The sequence below is a fragment of the Mauremys mutica genome, chromosome 1 (assembly GCF_020497125.1).
Source record: "Mauremys mutica isolate MM-2020 ecotype Southern chromosome 1, ASM2049712v1, whole genome shotgun sequence".
In the NCBI taxonomy this organism is placed as follows: domain Eukaryota; kingdom Metazoa; phylum Chordata; order Testudines; family Geoemydidae; genus Mauremys; species Mauremys mutica.
In genome coordinates this window covers 358,525,847-358,552,222 of record NC_059072.1, presented here as the reverse complement: position 1 = coordinate 358,552,222, position 26,376 = coordinate 358,525,847, and the positions used below count along the sequence as shown (strand labels likewise).

Sequence of the window (26,376 nt, the reverse complement as noted above, 5' to 3'; positions counted from 1 at the left end):
CTTCTGTTTAGGGGGGCTGCTTCTGCACAGGCCAAGGGGATTGGACTCCCTGGGCCAGTCAGTTTCTCAGCTCTCTCACCCTCCCAGCCCTGATGCCTCGTGAGCACATTACGAGTGTGGCGTGTAGATGTGAGGCATCACCACCAGTATGGTAACGTCCCATGAGCCATGCAGAGCGAAGGGACTTAGCTGGCCCCAGCACAGTAGCAGAGGAGAATCTCGCAATCTGTAATGTATTTATCCTCTCGATTTCAGAGTGGCCTTGAGTTTCTCCCCATCCCAGCATGCTGGCGATGCTCACACGGGAATGCAAGCGTGTGCTGGCTGCAGAGGGGGTGAGCCAGTGGCTGATTAGCCAGTCACCGCTGGCCTTGGCTCTGGGGTGCAAGGTGGGGTCATGCTACCTAGAAGAGAGGGAAGTGGGCGGAAAGGGAGAACACAGCGGCCCTCAGGTTGAAAAGATGAGTTAATTTTTAAGGGTCTCAACTCGAGTGGGCTCCAGTCACCTGGCCCTGAGATGGAGCCCACCCTCAGCGAGCTGGGTCTGCCCCGCGTCAGGGCAGAAGTAAAGCATCAGCCGCCGGGGTCAAGAAGAAGCTTCCCCACCAGGCATGTTATTGCAAGAGGGTCCACTGAGTCTGGGTCTGGTCCCAGTCCCTGCCAGAGACAGGACAGCAGCCCGATGGGACGATGAGTCTGATCTGGCTTGGCAGCTCCTTAGCCAGCAACCCCACAGCTGTTGAATTGCTCCTAGCGGGGGAGGCTCCGTGCTGACAGGCCCCATGGCCATCACTCAGGACACCTGGTGGGCTCAGTCCAGAGCAGGGAATGGAGGTGTGGAGGGGGCCCCGATGGAATGGGCTGAGGCTGAACTGAACAGAGGAAAATTGAGGCTGAACTGAGATCTGCCGGGTACTGAGATCTGTTCAGCTGCGGAATAGCGTCCAGGGGATGTGATGGAAACCTTGATGCTAGAGGCATTTGGAGCTGGGTTTGCCCGAAGCCCAGAGAACATACCTGGGTGATGAGCTTTCACTAGCTTAATAGGACTTTTCCAAGCTCGCCGTCTATGATCTGAGGGATTATACCTACAGACACCAGCAGGGCTCTGGGGAAGTTCGAGTCTAGTTCCTAGAATGTCCAAGTGCCCTTGTTTCTTTGCCAGGATGGAGGGCTAACATGCCGAAAGGCAGAGGCAGGGCCTTGGGAAAGTGAAATCTGCCCAGCTGCTCTTTCCAGTGTCAGGCAGGGAGAACAGACCCCTCCTTGTGACAGAGCCTCATTCATGGCCGGTGCATCTTACAGCTCTCCTCTTCCTGCAGTAGTCAGGGGAGGCAGGGAGAGGGGGCCTGGCTGGGGGCCATCCCAGAACTGTTGTGTTTTCACATTCGTAACTGATGTAACAAGCCCAGAGGTGCCGGGGCTCGGAACCGCCAGGCCCAGAGGTGCCGGGGCTCGGAACCGCCAGGCCCAGAGGTGGCGGGGCTCGGAACCGCCAGGCCCAGAGGTGCCGGGGCTTAGGCCTGGCACAAATTAAGCCTTGCAGCACAGGGACCTTTTCCAGCACCGCAAGGCCTGTGTGTGGATGGCGGGCAGGACTCTCCTGCCCGATGGGAGGCTGGGCAGAGCCGGGGGGCCCTTCCCAGCTCTGTTTCCGTGGTACACCGAGGCTGTTGGCTCTGGCTGGGAAGCGCTGACCAGGAAGTTCTGGTGGACCTGTGGCTCCTGGAGACCATGTCACTCGCTGCTCTGGACCGGGCGCTTGCCGCGCTGAGCTCCCTGAGCAGCCCGGAGGCCCCTGCTCCTGTCAGTGCCAGAGGGGGCAGTTAGTGGGCACCAGGGCTTCCTGTGTGGGCGGCGCTGGGAGAACGTCTAGGGACGGGCAGGGCTGTTGTCCCAGCCAGCCTGCGCAGCCTTCAAGAAGCCACATGACATCTAGAGCTGCCGGCTTGGTCTCTGGCTCCCTGCGTTAGCTTGGGTCTGTCAATAGCAGCCAACAAAGGCATCTGCCTTTGGACAGGGAATCGATACTTGAGCAGATCAGAAACCGAGATTTGAATGCTAATGGGAAGAGCCGCCCTAGGAAATACGGGCCACAGAAGCAGAATTGTTTCTGCCTAGAAAGCGTTTGCATGACGGTGGAGTGGTTTTTTTCTCTGCTGGAGTTAGGAAATGGACGACAATAGCCAGCTCTCGGGCAGGAAGGAGCCTTCCAGGGAACAGCCGCCAGCCTGGCGGGTAGTCAGGAACCTTTGGCTATAGCCTCAGCCCTGCCAGTGACTAGCTGTGTAATCCTGGGGAGCCCACTTTGCCCCCATGCCTCAGTTTCCCCCTCTGCCGGATGGCGATAGTGAGCCTGAGACTTTAATCGATGTCTGTGAAGCCCTTTGGGATTATAAAGTGTTAGGCCCTGCTCTTGCAATCAAGTTCCCTGGGCAGGATCAAGGGCCTAGCACTTTGCAGGGCAGGAGCCCAGACACCACGGTGATGGATGTGGGATAAGCACCTGGATCTCTGTGGGGGGGTTAGACGATATTGTGTGTATGTCGACACCACCCTGAGGCCAACCTTTCCCAACCCCTCTAGAAAATGCAGCCGCCGCTCTGCGCTGGGCGCAAACAGATGCTGCTGGCCTCTCCCGTTCCCAGTGAATGGCTCGCCCCCAGCAGAGCGGAGTTGTGCAGAACTGCACAGAGAGAGGGGCTGGTGAACCTCTCTGGTGCGTTCTCTAACCTGCCCGCTAACGGGATCACGCCGTCTCCAGGTGGGGGCAGAATCGGGACTCCTGGCTTCAGTCCCGGCACAAGCCCCCTCTCATATGGCCAGATCCTGCGCCTGGTGAAGTCAGTGGGAGTCTGTGTAGCCCACTGGGCTTGGGAGCAGGTCCCATCTCTTCCAGGCCTCCAGTGCCCCTCTATAAAACGGTGACAACAACATGGACCTTCCTCCCATCACAGGGGACGTGGGGGGTCCACCGGTGAATATCTCTGCCCGCATACCCAGCAGTAGTACTCAGTACCGCTCAGATACCATGGTGATGGGCACCGCTCCCGGAAGAACAGTGTTCCTCAAGCCCCTTCTGTCCAAGGAGCACAGAGCAAATGAGCTAGATCTATGAGCGAGGCGCCATCACCGTTATCCAGGTGGGGAAACTGAGGCAAGGTGCAGTGACTGCGGTTTGCACATTTCCAGAGTGTCCAGATCTCCCGCCCAGATCACATTATCCACTCCCATTTCCCTGCCCTTCCTCTCCAGCACCACTGCCTCCCACTTCCCTCAGCAGCCTCTTGGCAGGGCTCCTGCATCCGCCCTGCTGATCAGAGGGAGCGTCTCTAACTGATGCTGGCCCAGCGCCTCCTCCAGTGCAGCAGCAGCAGCAGGGCTGCTTCCATTGGTTGCAGTGCAGCAAGTGGCCTGATGGGCTTTTTGGAAGCAGGAGGGGGCAGAGCAGAAATTATACCAAACTGCGGGTTACAGCACAAACTGCCTCGTGTTGCAGCTGGGAAGGGAAGTTGCAGGGCGACTGGGATCTTACTGGCAGCTTCTAATATTGGGGCCCGGTGCCCCGCGGCAGAGTTTTCTGGTGCTCCACACACCAAGCGACACCGGTGGAGTTAGAGGCGTGATTTTACAGCGGCTCTGCTCAGCTCCGTGCAGCTTTGTATGTGGACATGCTGAAATCAGTTCCAGCCTGGCTTACGGCAGCTCAGCCTGTGGTGGGGTTGTAGGCACCAACTCAAGCCATAGAACCAACTTTAAACCATTACAGATGCACACAGAATTAAACCGGCGCAACTGCTGGGTGTAGACAAGCCCTTGTAGTTCACACCTGTGCTGCACAGGTGTCCAGGTGCCTGGTTCCCTGAAGTCCTGCTCAGCGTGCCCTGGGATCTGGGTAACACCTGCGATGGATGCTCTGGGGAAAGTCTCTTCACTTCCCAGGCCTGGCCAGGAGTTTGGAGGAGATGGTAGCAAGTTCTTTTACCGTCACCCTCAGCATTTCAACATCAGCTCCGATTCCTGCAGCAGGGGATATTCCTTGTGTCGTTAAATTCCGGATCTGGTCCCATTCCTATCCCTCAGCCCCACGGGAGCAGTTTCCTTCTCTCCTTCGTTACCCCTCGGATTAACCCCTCCAGTGCTGCAGCGTACAGCAGTGACTCCAGGTTGCTTTCCAAAGGCTTTACAAGTTACCAAGACAAAGGGGTATTTTGCTCTGCTTATTGAGTTCATTGGGGGGCACCTGCCTTATTCCCCCTTCGCCCGCTCCAGCGGTAACCCTGGGCTCCGTATTACCTACTTCTGGCCCGCCAGCTCCTTCCGGAAAGGATTTGTTGCAGCCATCGGGCCAGGCCTTCTCACCTCTGTCTGGATCAGATCGAGAGGCAGCATTGTCTAGTGGCCAGAGCAGGGCACCTGGGGCCTAGTCCTGCCACGGCCCCCAACTCGTTCAGTGACTTTGGGCAGGTCAGCTGAGCCATCTGTTCCGTGGCTATAACAACCCCCACCCCCATGTGAGTGCCCCCAGCTCCACCCACGTTCTGTGGGGCGGGAAAGGGGGCACCGTGCCCCCCGAACGTCACCTGCAGAGGAAGCGAGCGTTTGGCTGGGAGCTGGGCTGTGACAGGGATTCACATGGCTGGTCTTTGATTCCATTTGTGGGAGGGCCAGCTGCTCCTTGCCTGCCAGCTGCTGCCCCCACCGGCCCTGGTTGGGAGGGGCTAGGCGGAGCAGCACCCAAGCCACCAGGTCACCTGGTTTCGGTGACCTCACAAGACCTCCGGGGAGAGGAGCGCGAGGACAAGAGATGGCCGGGACCCGGCGCTCTGTATGCAGCTGCCCTCCCCACTCTCGCCCCAGGGGTGGACTCCCAGGTGCCATTGATTTAGTGAGAGGAGCAGGGTGGGACCATGATCTAAGCACGGGAACGCCTCCTCCTGGGTTCCGATCCCAGCTCTGTCACAGCCTCATGGGGCGACCTTGAGCAAGTCACTGCCCCACCTCTGTGCCTCAGTTTCCCCACTTGTAAAACGGGGAATGGTACTATCATGAGCTTGCTAGTGAGTGTACACCACTGCCCTCTGCTGGCTGGAAATAGGGCTGCACAGCTGTGGCCTGGCCCCTCCACTGCTCCCAGGCTCTCCTTTAACTCAGGTGAGAGAGACCTGTGGGTTCGGACCAGGAGGCTCTGAAACTCCTCTCTCTAATTTAGCTTTCCCACAGTAGGCCCTTGTGTCTCACATCTGTCTGTCCTTCCCCCCTCCCCACCTCGCTATTTCACCTGCAGGCTGGGAAGGAGCAGACGTGGGTCGTTTTATGTCTGTTTTCAAACATTTAGGAGATGCTGGGATATTACAGAGCTGGGGGCTGTATAGATACCCAATAGACCAACTCCCCTATCCCCATGAAGCAGCCGTACTGTGCTGCATAGGCTGTCCCAGCTGGCCATGACTTTGTTCCGACGCGTAGTGGTTTGCCTGGTCAGAGCACTGTGCAGGCATTCCCTCATTTAAGCCTCGGAAGCCAGTGTGGGTGAGTGCTGTAATCCCCATTTGGGGAAACTGAGGCAGGGGGAAAGGCCAAATCTTTCACACCTGGTGCGGCGAGTTAGGTTGCTAGCAAGGGGCCCAATGCAAGGGTGCTGAACACTCACTGGCCAGCTGCAGCTCTCCGCAGCTCTCACAGCATTCGGGGTGCTCAGGTTAGCTCAGGATCCGTAAGTGACCTCTGGCGTCCTTTGCTGGCTGCGCTCTGTGGGTCCTACCTCAAGACTTATTATTCCTGAGCAAGGGAATGGTGCTTTTCTTCCTGGAAGCTCGCTAGGGCTGATCTGCTCGGGCAGACCTTGGAGTTCTAACAGTGATCAGGTCAGATCAGGGATGTGAACTCCCTCTAACTCCGGGTGGGTTACGAGCTGGGGGCTCAGGCAGGGCTCGCCAGCTCTTCCTGCACCCTTGTGCCATGGAGGCTTTGCTGGCTGCAGCTGTCCCACACCAAAAGGGGACGGCCGGGGGGGTGGGGGGTTGTATCCCAAGACAGAGGAAGTCCAGTCAGGACACTGAGCTGTGGTGCACAAGGCTGCTACTCCAAGGGCCTCAGGAATGCAGCAAGGACAAGCTGGCGCCCTGCAGGAAGGAAGCACAGTCCAGGTGTGATAGACACTGATCAGGTTGCTACTGGGTTGAAACTGCACTCTGGGAAACAAGAGACTTGCCAGCCGGAGGCCTGTAGGGGCTGTGGGACAGACCAAGCAAAGGGCCATTTGGAAAGTCCATTAAGGGAGCTGGAACTTTGCAAGGCAGCATGCATAGGAGGAAGATTTCCCACTATGCAAATAGCTAGTGTTATGCAAATCGATGTCATGCAAATCAGCTGGACATTGATGAAAGGCAGCAGATTGCACACTATGCAACGCTGGCACCCGCGGTGCCTTCCCAGATCTGGGACTTTCTATCAGTGAGCCCGGGTCAGCTCCTGATTAACCATCCGATCACGTCTGTTCAAAGAGGCCCTCATTTCACCCCCTCAGCCTCAGAGTCCCAGTGACTGCACTGGGAGCTGATGGCAGTGCTGTATTAGCGCCACGCAGAGCAGCAGATCTCCTGAGTGGGTCCCAGCAGAGCAAAGGGGGAAGAGGGACTGCCGACGCCCACTCCCCTGGGGGCTCTTCACCCTCCTACTGGTCCTTGGTCACTTTGTGAGGGTTGCCACAAAATACATAGAAGGTTGTTACAAGGAGGAGGGAGAAAAATTGTTCTCCTTAACCTCTGAGGATAGGACAAGAAGCAATGGGCTTAAATTGCAGCAAGGGCGGTTTAGGTTGGACATTAGGAAAAAGTTCCTAACTGTCAGGGTGGTTTAGCACTGGAATAAATTGCCCAGGGAGGTGGTGGAATCTCCATCATTGCAGGTTTTTAAGAGCAGGTTGGACAAACACCTGTCAGGGGTGCTCTAGACAATACTTGGGGTATGTCTACACTGGAAACATAAGTCAACCTGCCGTGAAATGGACAAGCCAGCCAGCAGCCAGTGTAAGGGATGCAGCGTCTACACGGACACTGCGTCGCCCTAACGACACCAACAGACGCCCGGCGCCTCCCATGGAGGTGGAGTTATGATGCTGGTGTAGGAGGGCACTTCCGTCGGCGGGAGGAAGGCTGTAGTGTAGACACTGACATAATCAGGCTGACGTAAGTTGCCTGACCTCGACCTAACTGTGTAGTGTGGACCAGCCTTTAGTCCTGCCATGAATGCAGGGGCCTGGCCCCCTCAAGGTCCCTTCCAGTCCTTCTACCTTCTGGCTCCCCCAGGGCCTTCACTGCAGTTTCCACCTGGATCCGTGTCCGTTAACATGAAACCCTTCCCTGTGCTCCTCGCAGCCCCTGGATTTGGCCTCAACCTCCCTGTGAGGCGTCATTATTCCCATTCCACAGATGGGGACCTGGGAGAGCACAAGCCATTTGCCCAGGGGCACCGGGCCAGTGTGGCCCAGGCAGGAACTGAACCCAGTTCTCCTGATCCCAACAAGGCCACCCTTCCTCCCCTTCTGTCTGGCCTTGGAGCCGGCTGGCTGGGAGTCTCTGGTGCCCGGCCGCCGTGGGCCGTCCAGGCCTGGCCCGGCTGTGTAGCCTGGCTGGGCTGCTGCTGTGACGGGGCTGCGGCCTGTCTGCCGTTGCACACGAAGCGCGTTCGGCGGGAGTGTATTTTTAAATCCGCTCTGTGCGTCAAGGGAAACTGGCGTTCCCCTCCCCCCGCCCCACCTGCTTCGCTCAGCCCCACAAGCCCGCCGCGCCGCCTTCCCACAGCCGGCCCAGCCGCTCTGCTTCCTGCCGCCAATCACACAGGCGGAGCGCTCTCCCGCAGGGCCCCGCCGTGCCGGCCGGCTCCCCCCCCGGGAGAGAGCTGCTCCCCCAGCCCTAGCTGGGTGAACAATCCCACGTCGGGACGGTGGCAAAGAGCCTTGAGAAATCCTCTGCCAGGCTGGGAGGTGGGGCTGGGCTGGGCCTGCTCTGCGTTTCCTGCTTTCACTGTACGCCGGGGTTTTCACTTGCAGAGCTGGCGCCGGTGTGTCAGTTTCACCCCCAGCCTCGCGCCCTGCACTCTGCTCGCCTCCGGGCGCAGGAACAGGGCGGTTTGGGGATTCATTAGACTTCTGCTCCGGCGTGGCACTGCTGGCACTCCCTGCCTCAGTGTCCCTCCCCCGCGAGCCACACACAGGGCTGTGCTGGAGCTGCGGCTTAGCCCTCCAGCCAAGTCATAAATGGACTCAGCCCCTTCTGGGGTGACCCAGGTCCCAACAAACGAGAGGTTCTTCCGCCCTTCCTGGGCTTCTCTTCGGGCGTCCCTCTGGGCCCCTTTCAGGGCTTCCCCTGCCCCCGTATAGCTGGTCCCCTGGAGTACTCAGCCTCCTGCACACCCTGGCTTGTGGCCTTCCCCAGCAGCCAGCCAGCCTCCCCATTCCCTTTGGTTCCATCCCCCCAGCGGCTCTATCTCAGCCCGTTCATGATGCCCGGGTGACCCCTTTCTCCCCCGCCCCAGGCTGAGAAGCAGCTGATTATGACACCGATGGGGCTGGCCCATCTCCCTTAAGGGACACACTGCCATGGGAAGAGACTGAAGAGTGTAGGGCTGTTTATTTTAGTGAGAAGACAGAATTAGAGCTGGCCAAAAAAACTTCACCGGAAGTGTTACAAAATTATTTCCTCCCCCCCGCCCCGCATAGTTGTTCACTAAAGGGTCTCAGTCTGACAGTGAAAAACAAAACCTTCTCAGCACAAAACGTAGGTTTTCGAAAACCAAAACCTCAATTTTTCTACCGAGATCCAAAATGTTCTTGGTTTTGGTGAAGAAAGAAAGAGCACTCCACCCCCCACCCCCCCACCACAGAGAAAGTTTCCACCAAAAGGAAATTCTTCCAAAGTTCCATTGATCAAAAAGCCATTTTTAATCAAAAAGTGTTCCAATGAAGAAATAGACATAGTGACAGAATACAAAATTATGAATGGATAGAAATGGGAGATAGGTGAATAGATGTTCCCAGCCACTCAACAGGATGAGAAGGGGACAGTCAATGAAACGGAAAAGGAACAAAATGAACATTGATAAAAGAACAACACACAATGTACAAATACAACAAGGAGTCCGGTGGCACTGTAAAGACTAACAGATTGATTTGTGTATAAGCTTTTGTGGGTAAAAAACCACTTCTTCAGTGGTCCAAATAAATCTGTTAGTCTTTAAGGTGCCACCAGACTCCTTGTTGTTTTTGTGGATACAGACTAACACGGCTCCCCTCTGATACTTGACATAATGTACAAATAGCCAGTGGAACTCATTGCCAGAAGATATCACTAAGGCCAAGAGGTTAGCAGGGTTCAAAGGAAGACGGACTCAACTGGGGATTAAAAGGAAGCTTCCTCTGGGGGCACGTTATCCCACCTCTGCCTGCTGCAGCGTTTCTTACACCTTCTCCTGACGGAGCTAGGGGATGCATGATGCTGGATTAGATGGACTCCTGGTCTGCCCCAGCATGGCACTGCTGTGGTCCCAGACTCTAGTTGGTAGGATCCAGGCTTTGAGGTTTCAGGGTTCAACCCAGGTCCGAGCTAGAAATGGGCCGCCCTCGAAAGGCTTCCCAAAGCGCGGCGACCTAGAAATGTTGCAAGAACGGGCTTTCACAGGGGACTTCCTGATCTCGAGGTGCCCTGAGAATGGGGCTGCTCAGGGTATTTTGGAGCATTTGTTCCCGATCAGAACCAGGGAGAGCAGAGGTGTGTAGCAGTCGAGAGAAACAAAGCGAGTTCGTCAGCATTTGGGAGCCGGGACTCTCTTGTCCAGGTCTGTGTTTGTCCAGCACCTCACGGAACAGGGCCCTGACCCACGGCTGTCGCAATACACACAGTAAATGTGGTGAGAAAGAAGAGGGCTGTTTAAAGGCCTGATCTGACGGTGGGCCCAGATCCCCTACGCACCACGGCAGAGGGACAAGGGGGAACAGAGAAAAAGGAACAACTTAAAAGCCAGGATGTTCACCAGCCCGACCAGCGCAGTCACTTCCATAGAGCTCAGGGCGCTAAAGTCTTCTCCAGCCCAGCCAATAGACTGTCCAAGCGCCCCTGCTCACAGACACTCTGGGTTTTCGCTCCCTGAGACAGCATCACCCCTGAGCGGTATCAGAGCCTGTCTTATAAAGGCCCCTGACTCCACCCCTTTCCCAGCATGCTTTGTTAAGAGGATCTTGATATCCATGATCCATGGTGGCGCTAGCTAGTGCTACCCCAACATCCTGGCTCTGTCCTCCAGGTCAGAACAAACCTTCCAGCATCACGTCCTGGCCTCTTTCCCGGAAACCAGACAGCCCCAGCCTGGTAACCGTAGGGAAGAGAGGAGCAGGGAGCTGTACTTGTCTCTCAAGGTCCCTCACAAACAGATGGGGAATCCAAGTTTGGTTTGCTAAAGGGCAGAGCCTTTTCTCCCTTGATGCTCCTTTCTAAACCCCAGGAATGGTTGGTTCTGTCGCAGATCTAGCTTGGTGGATGGAAGCCTCTGGCCAGGAGGGGAGGGAAGAAGGGAGTCTGGTTCCTGGGTGTTTAGATCCTGGCTTTTTCCCCACACTTGGAAGCTAAACTTGCCTCTGCTATCCCTCAATGTCTCCCACAGCGGATCTGTTCCCCTACCATCCCAGCAGTCTCTTCCAGCAGAGTGGGGGCAGGGAGACTGGGCGTCAGGCCGGGGCCGGTCAGGGCCCAAGCACTCTGAACGGCAGGGCTGAGAGGAGCTGGGATTTCAGTTTGGCCCATTAGAGAGATCGGCGCCATTGGCAAAACGGGGGGCTGGCTCCTGGGTTGACTGGGGTTTGGGGTTTTAATCTGACCCACAGGGAGCGTTGGTGGAGTCCAGCTGGGCTGTGGGTGAGATTAAAGCCCCAGACTCCCACTCTGACATGCCTCCGTTCTTGTCCCTGTAGTCCTCCCTGAGAGAACACGGGCCTTTGCTCAAGTAAGAGGTTAAGAGCCTACTACTGCTACCAGAGACCTCTTTGGCTCAATCAGAGAACCTGCCCGTAGTCCTGCAGGCCTAGATTTGCGCCTCGCCGATGGCCCCATTGCAGGGTCGTTCTGTCCTCAGGCCTGGGTCTGCGTTTTGCCGGCTGCCTGACCCCGAGAGGCTGCTCCCCTCTCGTCTGTCCCCAGGCCTGGGTCTGCGTGTTGCTGGCTGCCTGACCCCGAGAGGCTGCTCCCCTCTCGTCTGTCCCCAGGCCTGGGTCTGCGTGTTGCCGGCTGCCTGGCCCCGAGAGGCTGCTCCCCTCTCGTCTGTCCCCAGGCCTGGGTCTGCGTGTTGCCAGCTGCCTGGCCCCGAGAGGCTGCTCCCCTCTCGTCTGTCCCCAGGCCTGGGTCTGCGTGTTGCCGGCTGCCTGGCCCCGAGAGGCTGCTCCCCTCTCGTCTGTCCCATCGGCCTGGCGGCAGGGCAGCAGTTGGAAGTTCACTGTGGCAGCTACGCCCTGGATCTTACCATGCTCTCTGGTCACGTTTCCCAATCGACTTGTCCTTTTGCAGTCCCGCTGGTGATTAAACCTAATCCACATCCTGCTCAGGGCAACAACGCTGGAATAATTAGTTCAGGGGAGCGGAGGGGCAGTGAAGCCCGTTCTTGGGGGAGCGAGGGTTTTGCTTTATACACGTACGTTATTCAATGAGGATAAATAATGTTGGTTACATAAATAATACCAGGTGGGGTATTGGAGTAGTGCAGTGGTTCTCATACTTTTGTACTGGTGACCCCTTTCACATAGCTGGCCTCTGAGTGCGACCCCCGTTATAAATTAAAACCACTTTTTTATATATTTAACACCATTATAAATGCTGGAGGCAAAGCGGGGTTCTGACAGCTCGTGACCCCCCCAGTTAATAACCTTGTGACCCCCTGAGGGGTCCCAACCCCCAGTTTGAGATCCCCTGGAGTAGTGGAAGGGGTAATGGGAAGTATGGGGGGGGGCACCCGCTATTCCTTGCTACCCCTTGGCATGATCTTGCTGTGCCCTTCTACCCAGAGATCCCAAAGGATGTTTGCCATTAATGGGTTAAACCTCACAACCCCCCGTGAGGCAGGTACAGGATCACCCCCATCTTACAGATGTGAAAACTGAGGCACACAGCAGGGAAGTGACTTGTCCACATTTACACACAAGTCTGTTCTGTGGTGCTTTCCTGGCCCTGTTGCACTGCTGGGAGGCTGGGCCGGGCTGTTACCCCATCGTGCTGATGGGGAACAAGTCGATGAAGCGACTTGCCCACGTCACACAGGGAGTCGGTGACAGCGCCAGGAATTGACCCCAGCTCTCCTGATTCCCAGGCGCTAACCACTGGGCCCTCGTCCTCTGCTGTCTCAGGCTCCCAGCCCAGCGAATTCTCCCTCCTGGCTCCCCGGGTCTTACCCCACCCAGCAGCCGGCCTGAGCCAAGGCTTCCTCCACAGCCCCGGGCAGCAATTCAGCCTCACGTTGCTGATGGGGAAACTGAGGCCCAGGGAAGTGGGGACTTGCCTGGGGTCACACAGGAGATCCTGGCGCCCAGGCAGCCACGCAAGCCACTCCTCTCTCCTAGGAATCCTGGCTGTGGGGCAGCGTCCCAGGTGACGTCCCTGCTGCGCTCAGTCTGGGTGCAGGCCCCAGGTGGGCGTCCCGGGCTCAGTGGCTCCCTCATGGCAGCGCGTGGCGGGCGATCAGCGCTGCCCCTCACGTGGAACCAGGCCGCCAACGCCAGGGAGCGGGGAAGCTGCGGTGGAAGTGGTGGAATACACGGGGCGGGCAGATGCTGCGGGGCGAGGCAGCGGGACGGATGAACCAGCTGAGGGTTTCGGGCCTGGCCAGGCTGTTGGGGGCAGAGGTCTGGAGGGCCAGGCCAGGAGGCAGGTTGTTGGGAACATGGGGCCTAGACAAGGGAGCGGGCGGGGGAGTTGTCCCTGCACCATCCTAAGATGTGCTGCAGGGAGAGGGAGGGAGGTGCCGCAGGGAAGGGCCTGGTTCCTGGGTCCCATCCCTGCTGGCTGCAGAGGGCAGTGCAGGGATTACAGTCTGCAGGGTAAACGCTGGGGACAGCACGCATCCCGTGCCTCCCGGCTGCGCCCCACCGCAGCACACGGGACCCTACACAGCTGTCCGGGGGCCATTTCGGGGAGGGAGGTCACTTGGGAACGCCAGTCCCACTGCAAGCCAGCCGGCTCGTGCGCCGAAGCCCCCTGGGTGCTCCTGCCCCAGGGCTGCGCCGGGGCGTTCCTAAGGGAAGGCGTGAAGCGGTGCAAGCGAGTGGGGTGGGGAGGCGCTGGCTCGGTGCACCCTGGCTGTTTGGGGGCTGGAGCTTGCTGCGGAGGTGAGGAGCGCGTGGGGTGGGGATGGCTGGGTGCTGGAGCATGCGACTGGGGTGACTACGCCGTGGCTTTGCTGGAAAAGCACTCCAGCAGGGAGTTCCTGACCTCGCTAGCTATCCACCCGTCCACGCAGATCCAGCCCACCTCTAGCCCCCTACACAGCAATTCACTCCCATGCCGCCCCCCCCAGCTGTCTCCCCTACACCGCCAGATCGCTGCGGTCCCCCACTGCCCTGCCCCCAGGCCTCAGTCTTGAAACGGGTATTTTTCAAAGCAGTTGCAGATAAATGTCTATAAGCGAAATGGGGCGGGGCAGATGGGAGCATGGCTGTAGGGGGGTGAGGGGAGGAGGTGGCACGTGAGCGGAGGGGGCGCAGTTCACAGAGGAACTCCTGTCTAACAAGCCGCCTGCAAAGTTACAAACAATTGCCATGGGAGCCTTTACTCCGGTTACCAAGGTGCAGTCACCTCTGGGGTGGAACACAGCTGCAGTGCATAGGAAAACCAGGTTGCAGTTCAGGACAGGAGGTGGAGCAGAATAATAATACCCAAGGGCAGCAGAACAGGGTATTTGGAGAGGCAGAATGCAATTACCCATTCATCTGCTCAGGACATCTGGGTTCACAACCCTGCTCTTGCAGAAAGGGCCCTCTGCAATCAGGATGCTTGGCCTTACATCTCCTCTGAAAGGGGGCACCGTGCCCGGGCATTGGCTTAGTACTGACTGGAGGGAAGAGCACCCTCTGGCAGTTCTCCAACACCCTGCCCCCCCAGCACCTGGGTTTTCCTTGGACATCTTCCATCAGAGCCAGGAGTGGGCTGGACCCTCGGTAACTTGAACGATCCCACGAGATCATAGCCTGGAAAATGGGCTGTGAGGCTGAGCGACAGGCCAGAGCAAGCACTTGCTTCCAAACTTTTCCCACCTTCTAACAGCAAGGAGATTAGAGCCTGTGCTGGGCCAGCTGCCTATCAGCCTCCTCCAGATCCGTTCGTGACACTTCCTGGCAGGACCCCGTGCACTGCCACCGCCTGATGAATGAGTATCTCTCTTCTCGCTATCATTCCCAGGGGCATGTGATGGCAGTGGGTGATTATCTCCCTTCTGCCCCTGGCCAGAATCTTATCAGCACTAGCTACAGCTTCTGAGCGTGCCTGGTGATAATACCGTGTGTCTAGGGGGCAGGGCTGGGTGTTGTGGGATCTGTTCCTGGATCTCCTGCTCCCGCAAGGTTGACCACGCCAAACAAGGCTAATGAGACTTTTGTAAAGTGCTTTGAGATCTATGAAGGGGAAAGTATTTTAGAATTTTTATATCCATATATATTAGGGTTAGCAGGGACCTCAGGAGGTATCTAGTCCAACCCCCTACTCAAGGCAGGACCAATCCCCAGACAGATTTTGCCCCAGTTCCCTAAATGGCCCCCTCAAGGATTGAACTCACAACCCTGGGTTTAGCAGGCCAATGCTCAAACCACTGAGCTATCCGTCCCCCCGTGCTAGCTTTCCAGCCACACAGATCTTCTTCAGGGCTGGGAAAGGGACTCCCAGCATCCCAGTTGAATGCAAGGTGGAATGGCGTTGTTTAGCGTTAGTAGTTAGCACATAGTGGAAGGGCCCATTCAAGGCCCGTTATCACCTCAGCAGTCACAGCACAAAAAGAGGGGGTGAGCGGGTTACAGATCGTTGTAATAAGCCACATATCCAGTGTCTCTGCTCAGGCCATGAGTTTCCATGTCTAGCCGAGTTTAAGCTCCCAGGCTCCTCTTTTGAAAGTGCTGTGCAGGTTGCCTTTGAGGATGAGGATGGATATTTGCCCGTCGCTGTAATGCAGCCACTTCTAGGATGGAGTGTGGCAGCTGCTTAGCCAGTGCACTACCCCACACAACAGCTCTTCCAGGCAGGAAGGGAAGCAGATCCTATATTTAAGTGAAACTGCACAGAGAAAGTAGGGGAGGCCGAATGTAATCACAGGCACTGGGATTTGGCCAGGTAAGCAGAGCTAACACCGTTATTACTGGTCATGAATACGCAGGACATCTGGCATTGTCTTTTGTTACCTTCTGCTCTTTCCAGCTGTTTGGCGTAATAACCCACCTATTGTCGCCTGTCTGAGACTTAGATTACAAGCTCTCCGGGGAAAGAGACCATCTGTCTGTCCAGCGCCTCGCACGATGGGGGCCATGGCTCCGGACTGGGCACACCTAGGCACTACCGCAACACAAATCAATGACTTCAGTTGCGTGTCTCCTCTGAGCCCCAGCTTCCGTCTGTGTGCCCCTCACCGTGGCATCAGAGTGCTGGTTCAGTACTGACTCGGTCACCAGCACGGCTTTCCCTGGAGGCCTCCTATCCTAGCGAACATGTGGCCCCTGAGACGCCAGCTGCTGGTGCAGATAGGACCTAAGCTGGCCCTGGTGTGAATGGAGTGAGGCTCAGGAATGCTGAGGCTTCCCGTGGATGGAAGCGATGTGTGCTGGAGAGAAGTGGGGCTGGGGTGCCGGAACGGGGGGCCTACCAGCCGTGAGGGCGAGACATGGGGAGGAAGGATGGAGAGGAGTGAGTGGGGGGCAGGGCCTTGAGGGAAGAGACGGTGCGAAGGTGGGGCTCAGGGACGAGGGGTGGGGGCAGGGGTGGGGGCAGGGCCTTGGGGGGGAGAAGGGCCTCGGGGAAGCAGGGGCCAGAGGGGCAGGGGCTCGGGGAGAAGGGGCGGTATGAGGGTGTGGGCTCAGGGAGAAGGGGTGGCGCTGGGGATCAGGGGGAAGAGGCTGCATGGGAGGGCAGGGGCGGCACAGAGGGGGCAGGGTCACATTTCGGATGCTGGTGGCCGGGTCCCTCCACACACACTTTTCGGGAGCTTCTGTCGCCCCTGACTTGGTCATGCCTCAGCGCAGGGGAGGGGACACAATGAGAGGACCTTCCAGCCCTACGTTGCTGTGATTGTAGGTCTAAGTGGAGGACCCTGGGTGGGAGCAGAAGGCAGGTGAAATGGTAGCTGCACTTGTCTTCCACCCTGTGACTATGCGGTTCTGGCGGGACCCAACTGAGAGTGCCAAATCAGGACCAATTGCTCAAACAGGGCAGTCACAGCCCTAGGCTGGGGTTTTTCCACCTCTAAGGCAAACCAAACCAGCCAGACAAAAGAGACTTCGGTCTCACCCCACTGGCTAACCACAAGTCACACAAGCAATTTCCTTAGACACTCCAGTCTCCCAGTATCCCCACCAGTGCCACTCGTCCTGGGGATGAATGGTTATGAAAACCAACACCCCAATAAAAGAAAAAGGTTCTCTCGATCCCAAAGGACCAAGCCCCAGACCCAGGTCAATATATTCATCAGATCCCATCCACAAATCACGCTGTTGCCAATCCTTTAGAATCTAAAATCTAAAGGTTTATTTACAAAGGGAAAAAGGTAGAGATGAGAGGTAGAATTGGTTAAATGGAATCAATTACATACAGTAATGGCAAAGTTCTTAGTTCAGGCTTGCAGCAGTGATGGAGTAAACTGCAGGTTCAAATCAAGTCTCTGGAATACATCCCCCGCTGGGATGGGTCATTCAGTCCCTTGTGTAGAGCTTCAGTTTGTAGCAAAGTCCCTCCAGAGGTCAGAAGCAGGATTGAAGACAAGATGGAGATGATGCATCAGCCTTATATAGACTTTTCCAGGTGTAAGAATCTCTTTGTTCTCACTGTGGAAAATCACAGCAAAATGGAGTCTGCAGTCACATGGACAAGTCTCTGCATACCTTGCTGAGTCACAAGGCGTGTCTGCCTTCTCTCCATGGGTCAATTGTGTAGCTGATGGTCCTTAATGGGCCATCAAACAGGCTAGGCAGAGCTAACACCAGCTTGTCTGGGAGGCTTCCCCCAGAAGCACAGCACAAACTTGAAATACAGACAGTATAGAGCCAACATTCATAACTTCAACTAAAAATGATACACAGACATACAGACAGCATAATTATAACCAGCAACCCATAACCTGGTCTTAGACACCTTAGATGACCCCCTTTATCTAAGATTTGGTGCCACTACAGGACCTTGGTTGCAACCCATGTTCTATATGGTCCCAATTTATAGCAATAACGTCACACACCCATCCCAAAATCTCGAGGCCGGAAGGTGCCCTTGTGATCACCTACCCTGAGCCCCCGGGCGTAGTGCAGGCCAGAGCCCGTCCCCAGCGTGTCCTGCACCGAGCATGCTCTCATTGACTCTGTCTCCTCCCCCTCCAGGTTGCTGAAGCGGAGCCCAGGGAACGTGAGCCGGGATGCAGAGCATAAAGTGCGTGGTGGTGGGTGATGGGGCGGTGGGGAAGACCTGCCTCTTGATTTGCTACACCACCAACGCCTTCCCCAAGGAGTACATCCCCACCGTCTTCGACAACTACAGCGCCCAGAACACGGTGGACGGCAGGACTATTAACTTAAATCTGTGGGACACGGCAGGCCAGGAGGAGTACGACCGGCTCCGGACGCTTTCCTACCCCCAGACTAACGTCTTCATCATCTGCTTCTCCATAGCCAGCCCGCCCTCCTACGAGAACGTGAAACACAAGTGGTACCCGGAGGTCTGCCACCACTGCCCCAATGTGCCCATCCTCCTCGTGGGCACCAAGAAGGATCTGAGAAACAACCCTGACACCATAAAGAAGCTAAAGGAGCAGAACCAGATGCCCGTCACCACCCAGCAGGGGGTCAGCCTCTCCAAGCAGATCCACGCCGTCAAGTATATGGAGTGCTCCGCCCTCAACCAGGAAGGCATCAAGGAGGTCTTCACGGAGGCCGTGCGAGCCGTCCTCAACCCCGCCCCAGTGAAACCTAAAAAGCCCTGCATCCTTTTGTGAAGAGGACTCCAGAAACCAAAGCGGTGTGGCTGGGCTTGGTGGCTGCTTGGGGTGGGGGAGGGTGCCGTAGAACCCGGAGATGATCCTGCCCTTGTCCCTCTGCTCCCAGTGATGCTAGTATGTACAGCCCTTCTCCCTCCAGACGCTTCCCGGCTGTCTGTCCCAGGACACGGCAAGGGAAATCCTGCCTCCATTGTATCCAGCGTGCCCCAACCCCACTCCCCAAGCCTTGCGTCCTTCCAGTGAAGGCGCGATTGGACAGCTGGGTGCCACGAAACCAAGGCTGTTCTCGATAATAATAAACCACGTTTGCACTAATACGTAGATTGTCTTGGATCACATTTGGGGGGGGTAAACCCTGATATGTCATTAGGTGGTTTCCCCTCCCCTTTGATGTGACCCCAAGGAGTCCCTGGTCCCATCATGTTCTCGGGACCTGGGTACGTAGCTCACTTGGGGATGAATGGCTTCCACTTCTTGGTCAGCCATTCAGATGGCCACTAAAATGAAATCGCTGCACTGCAAACCCCTGTCCTGAGAAGTGAGTGATCAGACGGCATCTGCAACCACTTGCGCCCCCTCCTTGGCCTTTGGTCCTCCAAACCCATCAGTTCCAGGGATGGAAGGAAACCAGGAACCTTGCTCAGTGCTAAAACACGCCCGCCCTCCAGGAGCTGTGGCTGCTTTGGTTGTTTGATGGGGCCGCTGAGCCATCCTGCACAGCCGACAGAACTGGAGTAATTGCTGAATTGCAGGTTGAAGCTCATCAGCTGCCAAAGAAGCAAGTCCCTTTGTCACATTGAAGACCTGCTAGTGTTTCCACGGGATTGACTTGTGATTTGCCGGGCGAAGGAAATTATAGAAACTTTTTCGGATTGTCTTCTCCTGGCTTCCTCAACATTCATTCTGCTCTGAGCCCCACACAGCCCTTCACTGGTAGAGACCACCTGGCCACTCGGCATGTTTGGAAAGGGTACCCCTGCATGAAGATGCTTTTGACAAATCCCACCTGTTTACAAAGAGAAGGCATTTGTGCTTACATGGGGGGGGAGGGGGGGGCTGTACTTCTGGTTTTTTTTTCTATGGAGTTTTTTTTTTTTGGAGATGGCCCCATTTGCAGAGACATATTTACAGAGCCGGAGGCTACAACCGCGCTGGCTACACACATCCTCTTCCATGGCTAGAATAAGGCGGCCTGCACCTCCCCATGCGGGTCACCTCTTTACACAGAGCACCACGCTTTGCTGAGCACAGGTGCATTTTGCTGCTTGCATTGAGATCATGGACCAGTTCCTCCTCCTGCACCCAGCCACCTCTTTTAACGAGACCACGTGTCTTCTTCCTGGGGACCAGACCTGCCCAAACTGCTTCAGAAGCTACCTACTCTATTGGTCTCCTGCTTAATGAGCTACAGCTTAGTCACCTAGTGTTTATTTGAAATGCGCAGTGCTGTGACGATCATGTGCCCAGCAGGGTGATCTTGAAGACTTCAGTGAAGGCCTTCAGGGAAGTGTCTCTCCTCCTCCTTGTCCTGTTTCCCTCAGCTGCCCTTTGAATCCTGCTGCATCACAGCGCAGCTTGTCGCAACGGAAACCTCCGCCCAGTACAGCCTGAATCATGGTGCTTGGTCCTGCCCTGCGTGCAGGGGCCTAGACTCGAAAACCTCTCGAGGTCCCTTCCAGCCCTACCATTCTATGTTTCTCTGATCATCTCGCTGCTCCCCGTTCTGATTCAAGCTCAGCACTCAAACCTGGCCCGTTGATCCAGCAGAGGCAAAGAATTGTCACCAAACATCACTAAAAGGAAAAGAGCCTCGGGGGGGGGGGTAGGAAGGGGGTTCCGTTTCATCCAACTGATAGTAAATGGCGTGGTAGCAAAAGGCAGAGTGGAGGTGATTTTCTTTTTTGGAGATTGCAACAGAATGCTGGGAAGAGGGAGCAGCTCGTGGGACAGCCTGGAACGCTGTGGGTCTCTCTAGGCACCAGGGTCTGTGTCCCCTCATCCCTCCCGCCACATCTTTCGTGCCTTTGCAACGCTCACAGCCGACTGCCTGACCGGGGCGGGTGGAGGGGGCAGCGCAGCCCGTTGGCCCTGGTGATGGCTGAATAAAGATGCAAGAAATTACTGCCCAGCAGGGTGTCCAATGAGGTCCTGACCAGGACGGCCTGGCCCCTTTAGTTAGCGAGGTCAGATAAGGAAGCTGAGACCAGTGGGAACGTCCTGTGATGGCAGGGAAGCACTATCAAAATGCAAGCGGTCTGCTCCCTCTTTCACCCAGGGTCAAGCAGCCACCGTGAGCCGAGGACAAGGGAATCCTGACTCCCGTCCTGATAGGCTGCAGCCCTCTCCATTGAATGCAGAGGAGAGGTTCTGGTGGAAGAGTGTTCATTGCACGTGCAACAGCGGAGAATTCAGGTGGTGCTGGCGGTGGGTTTCCACTATATTTCTGCCCCCTTCCGTAGCACGAAGCAGCGAATAATTAGCCCCATCCAGCTAACACAGCACTGACAAGCATCCAGCGGGCTTAGCCAGCCTTGCCATTGATAGCGGAGGGAGTCCCGGGCGGTGGTGTCAATGCTGAGCCTGGTTTGGCCATGGGTGTCGCTGACATTCCAGCAGGGGTGGAGCTGGCAGTATGGACCATTCTCCTTTCCCTGCAGATTCCACAGGCTGGGGCCCCTGGTTCAAATCCCTGGGCAGGTCTTCCCAGAAACCAGCGTTTGCTCTGAAACCATCTCAGTAAACATCTTCTACCATGAAGGTGAGGTGATGCCAAGGAAACCTCCATCCCTCTCTCCCAGGCAGACTGCTGGTGGGACCCAAAGGCTTTGTGTGTGACCGTGATGACAATAAGTTCAGAAGAGAAAATAGCTCATAACAGGTCAGCGCTGGGCTTAGAACACCAGCCTTCTGCTCCAGCCCTGGAGAATGCACCCCCTGGGGTGACCAGATGTTCCAATTTTATAGGGACAGTCCCGATATTTGGGGCTTCGTCTTATATAGGTGCCTATTACCCCCATCCCCAATTTTTCACACTTGCTGTCTGGTCACCCTAGCGCCCCCTGAGCTAAAGGAGAATCCAGGTTAGCAGGATGAGCATCAGCGCTCGTGCACTCCGGCGGCTGCAGCCTCTAGGGGGTGACATGGCCAAAGATGCTTGAGCAGGTCCCAGCCGCCCAGCAGAGGGGCGATGGCAGGGCAGATACAATCCACGCACTGCACTGCATATAGAGTAGCTGACAGGGCTCAGGAAATTAGCCCAAACAAGGTGGACATCGCCTCTGTGGGAGCTGCCTTTGCTGGCTAACGTACCAGTGAGAAAGGCAAGTGCGAGCTCCGAGCTGGGGGAGCTGACTATCGAAAGCAATCTAACACATGGTGTATACAACCCAGCCGGCAGCAATTTCTGAGGGGGGGCTGGGAGCAAAGCCCCCTCTCTGGTTTTCCCGCCGGCTCCCGCAATCCAGTGCCATCTCTTTATTTCTGCTGATGTGTCTTTAAGGGCAGTTCTGTCTCTGTTTTTAATACTTTTGTGAAACCGGAGCCTGGGTTGTAAATGAATCCCGCGTTGTACGGAGAAGAGACTTGGGTCCTGTGGGATCTGCTTATTAAAAAGGAAAGAGAAACAATAGGGACTTACTGCCGGGAGGTCCGCGCGGTGTTGCTTTAATAAATAGAATATGTCAAGGCTCCCTGTGTCTCCTGGGCTCTGCTTTCTAAGCCTCCGGGTGGGGAGTGTCTCAGCAGCTGGGGAAGGGATGGCCCTGGCCTGGTTCTAACAGCTACTTGGATGAGACACAAGTGGACTCTCCAGTTTCTTGTGATCTCTGTCCATGGCTCTTACGTTGCACCCATCCCCAGGGTATCGGAGCCCCCATTGAGATGATCATGATGGCCCCTTCTGACCTTCAAATCTATGACTCTCCCCAGGAGAGGCCTCTCCCTGTGTGTGGCTCCAGCCGTGAGATGGGCTGGGAAACTCTCACCAATGGTCCCTAGATGTGAGCAGCTGGGGCCAGGGCGTTCTCAGAGATGTGCAGCCCTCTCTGCTCTGACAGCCAAGTCCGGTGAGTGTGCAAGGCCCAGCCAGCCTCTCCGGCCCCTGCCCGTGGGGGTTCGCTGTCACACCGGCCCTCGAGCCATGGTTGGGCGCAGTCTTTGTGCTGACAGAGTTGCTGTGTTTCGGGGTGTGAGTGCTGCGTACAGGCCCACGGGTGCCTTGCTGCAAACTCTGTTCGCAAGGCCCTATCTCCAACACTTAGAATGGGCCTGGGTCCCCGATCCTGTGGGGCGCTGAGCTCCCGTCGAAGAAAGTGCAAAGGCAATTGTGCACAGAGGATGCTGGAGGCAGACAGACCCTGGCGTGCTCTTTATCCCAGGCTCTGCTGCCTGTGGTCCCCGCACGGGCTCTCCCCGAGCCTCAGCTGACTTCACCACAGGGCAGTGCCAGCCTGACCCAATGGAGCCTCTGGCGAGTGGGATTACAATCAAGGCTGGGCAAGATTGGCACGGCTGCTACTGCCTGGCGGAGAGACCTTGGCCACGTCCCTTAGCCCCCGTGCGCCGCTGTGAGTAACTCCTCCGCCAGCACAGGGCGCGGGAGAGTTAATTCCTCTCTGAAAGTGCAGTGAGGGGCGCCACAGTTATGGCTGGGGGTTCCCCTCCTTCCCTGGAGCTGCTCCCTGCTCCCATCCCCCGCCAGAGGACCGAGCAGCCTTGGCTGGCTCTTTTCACACACAAGAATTTAATCTGTCCCAGCGCCGCCTGGAATGCCTGGCTCAGCCTTCCCCACCCCCCGCTCTGCTGGGATCCTGGAGCTGCTATGCAGGGGAGAGGGCCCCCCTCTGGGGGTGGCCGAGGCTGGGAGCCGGAGCCAGGAACCCCGGAGCTGAAGCCCTTAAAGAGCAGGGGCTGCTGGGGAGTTTTTGCCACATGAACCCCATTAAACTGAGCGGGAGTTGGGAGGCTAAATCCCAGCCAGAATATATTGTGGTCCAGCCGCCCATGCAGAGGGGCGGGGGACTGAGCCCCGGATCCCTGCCCCAGAGCCTGGTGAAGGGAGCAGGGTTGGCTTCCGAGACCCTGCTGCAGCCAGGCCAGGCTGAATTCACGTGGCAGGGCCCGATGTGTGAAAGGGTGGGAGGGGAGCCCGCCAAGGAAAACTCTTCCTCGGGTGCAGCGAGTGGGGATGGAGGAGGCGCTCTCCCTGCTGAGGCAGGGCTGAGCCCAGGGCCAGGGGCACTCGCTGAGTGGGCAGACAGAAAAACCAGAGTCCGGTCCCCTTGTACCTTTCCGAGGAGTGTTTTGGCTTGGGGCCCTGGCCTAAGGCCAGGCTGGGGTGTGACATGCTGCCTCCCCAAATACCCGCTGCAGGTGCCGCGGGGATTCTGTCCCTGGCTCTGCCACTGGCTCCCCATGTGGCCGTGGGTAAGTCACCATGCCTCGGTTTCCCCTTTTGCATAAGACTAGCTAGGCCAGTTATCTTCAAAGCCCTGCTGGTGCTCACAGCGGCCCCAGCAGGCTCCTTTTACCCGATGGAAAACGGCGGCACAGAGAGGGGAAGGGCCAAATTTTGCAAAACTGACCCCAATTTCGGGTGCCCAACTTTGGACACCTGGGAGCTGTGTCTCTAAGGCCCCGAACACCCCCGCGCTCCCGGCCTGCAGTTGGGGACGGAGGCCTCGGCACTGCTGGAGAGCCACCCTGGAGGGCTGCTGCGCGGACGGACGGCGTGGGGCGGCCCTGGAGAAATAACTGGGTGCTCGCTGTGTCGGCCTCGCTGCAGCCTGTTCAAAGCGGCCCTGCTCCTCCCCAGAGGTGGCTGCGGGGCAGCGATGAGTTAAAGGCATTCCTGTGCAGGGCAAAAGGCACACGGAGACGGTGACCATCTCCTCCCATCAGCACGGCTGCAAAGACAAGGCGCCATCCCGGGCAGCCAACTTCAGTAGCCATGGGCGGCCCAGGCAAAGTGGTCAGCCCCCCCTCCCCCAATCCTATCCCAGCAGCCCCGGCTCCCTGCACCCCAAAAGCAGCGGCGCTGCAGCTTTTCCCGCTCCAATGGCAGCCCCGAACGTCCCCCACGCCCAGAATGAGCCGGCCGGGGAGATGGGGCTCAGCACCAGGCAGCGGCCCGCAGGGGAAGCGAGGGCACAGGCTGGGCATGGCGGCCGATACGTGAGCTGATCGCTAGGTGCCCCCGGGGGGCTAGTGCCCGAGCACAGGATGAGGGGCCAGGATGCCTGGGTTCCATTTACAGGCTCGCTGCAGGGCCATGGTGATTTCGCTCCGACTCAGCTTCTCTCTCTGCCCGCCTGCCTCGGGGGCAGTGGTGACTGGGATCTCCGACGGCCACCCTGAGGGCTGGGTGTCGCCGCCTCTGGGGCTCATCTCTGCCTGCTCTGCACACGGGCCAGAAGGGGGTGCTGGAGAGTGATGCTGAGCCTCAGCCAGGGCCCCCCTACCCCCCCTCCCCCGCCCGCCCGCTGCCCTCGGCCTGGGAATTTGGGGCCTGCTGAGTGAGTGCAGATATACTTCATCTGCCTGGCCCATGAGTGCAACCCCCTGCATCTGCCTGCCTTGGGGAACCCACCCTCCACATCTGCCTCCCCTGGTAACCACCCCCCCTTTGCCTGTCCTAGGGACTCCACCCCTGCATCTGCCTGCCCCTAGCATCCCCCACCAGCTGCCTGCCCCAGGGAACCCTCCCCCTGCATCTGCCTGTCCCAGCAAACCCTCCCCCCCGATATCTGCCTGCCCCAGCGAACCGCCCCCAGTGTCTGCCTGCCCCAGGGAATCCTTCCCCTGCATCTGCCTGTCCCAGCAAACCCTCCCCCTGCATCTGCCTGTCCCAGCAAACCCTCCCCCCCCCCGATATCTGCCTGCCCCAGTGAACCGCCCCCAGTGTCAGCCTGCCCCAGGGACCCCCACTTTGTCTGTCTGCCCCTGGAACACCTCTCCTCCCCCGCGCATCTGCCTGCCCCAGGGAACCCTCCCACCCCCATGTCTGCCTGCCTCAAGGAACCCCCCCACTCCGCATCTGCCTGCCCCAGGGACACCCCACCCCCACACGTCTGCCTGTCCCAGGGAACCCTCCCACCCCCATGTCTGCCTGCCCCAAGGAACCCCCCCACTCCGCATCTGCCTGCCCCAGGGACAGCCCCCACCCCCACACGTCTGCCTGTCCCAGGACCCTGCTGTCTTGTGACACCAACATTAAGGAAGACTCGATCCCCACAGACAGAGCGACACCCCCCCAGGAGACACACACAACTGATGAGTCCATGAGAATGCAGCAGAGGGGGGCCCTGACTCGCCTGCAGCCCCCCAAATGCTGGGCCGGGGGCACCCTGGCCCCAGAGCCCCCGTCCCATGCACACAGAGTCAGCGGCGAACTGGGCTAGGAATGACCTGCCCTGAATAAACAAACCAGCGCACGGCCAAGATGGAGCTCAGGCAACGCGTCTGGCTAGCGGCATTCGGGCCAGGCCCCTGGGGACTGGAACGTGCCTGGCCTGGGGCTGGGCCTGACCCCTCCCTCCAACCTGTGGCATTACTGGGTCCTGGGGAACCTTCTGCCCTATACACCCCCCTGGCTAACAGGCTCGCCATGTGGGTACAGACAGCACCCAGAGACTCCCCTTAGCAAGGAGCACTGGGCACCTTCAGCCGGTCCTGGCGCCCCTCAGCCTCTCCTCTTGTGCCTGGGGTGGGTGGCTCATCCCGGGCAGGTGGCACAGAGAGGTCCCTGGCACACAGGGCACAGCTGGGGCACACCGATACCGGGGCAGACGCAGGCACGTGGGCTCAGCCGCGGCAGGACCCAGCCCCTGAGGTGGGAACCGGCGGCGTCTGCTGGGCCCCAAGCCAGGAGGACCATGGCAAGGGCCACCGAGCCAGCGTCAGGCTGCAGGGCAGACGCCGGGTCAGGAAGGAACATCTGCCTGTTGTCCGGCACTTACGCTGGGGGCTGCACCTTCCCCTGTAGCTCGCAGAGTCGGAGCTGGCAGAGGCCGGTTCCCAGGCTCAGGGGCCTGTTCTGTTCTGGGACAGGCTCTTTAATGAGGGGCTTGATCGCAGGGCTGCGCTAACGTGCCCCCTCAGCCCGGCCACGACCCCCTCGGGGCCTGTCTCTGGCCCCAGCTAGGGGCGCCTCCCTCCCTCCCC

At 57.8% G+C, this 26,376-nt stretch overlaps 1 protein-coding gene across 1 annotated transcript in view; it reads left to right on the top strand.

Annotated features, from left to right (window-relative positions):
* Positions 1-21,903, top strand: part of RHOG (ras homolog family member G) — a 32,371-nt gene extending 10,468 nt beyond the window's left edge. Inside the window, exon 2 of the mRNA XM_045023796.1 lies at positions 17,603-21,903. Coding sequence (XP_044879731.1) covers positions 17,638-18,213 — 576 coding nt within the window. The 5' untranslated portion in view covers positions 17,603-17,637 and the 3' untranslated portion in view covers positions 18,214-21,903. The remainder of the gene's footprint in view (positions 1-17,602) is intronic.
* The last annotated feature ends 4,473 nt before the right edge of the window (positions 21,904-26,376 follow it).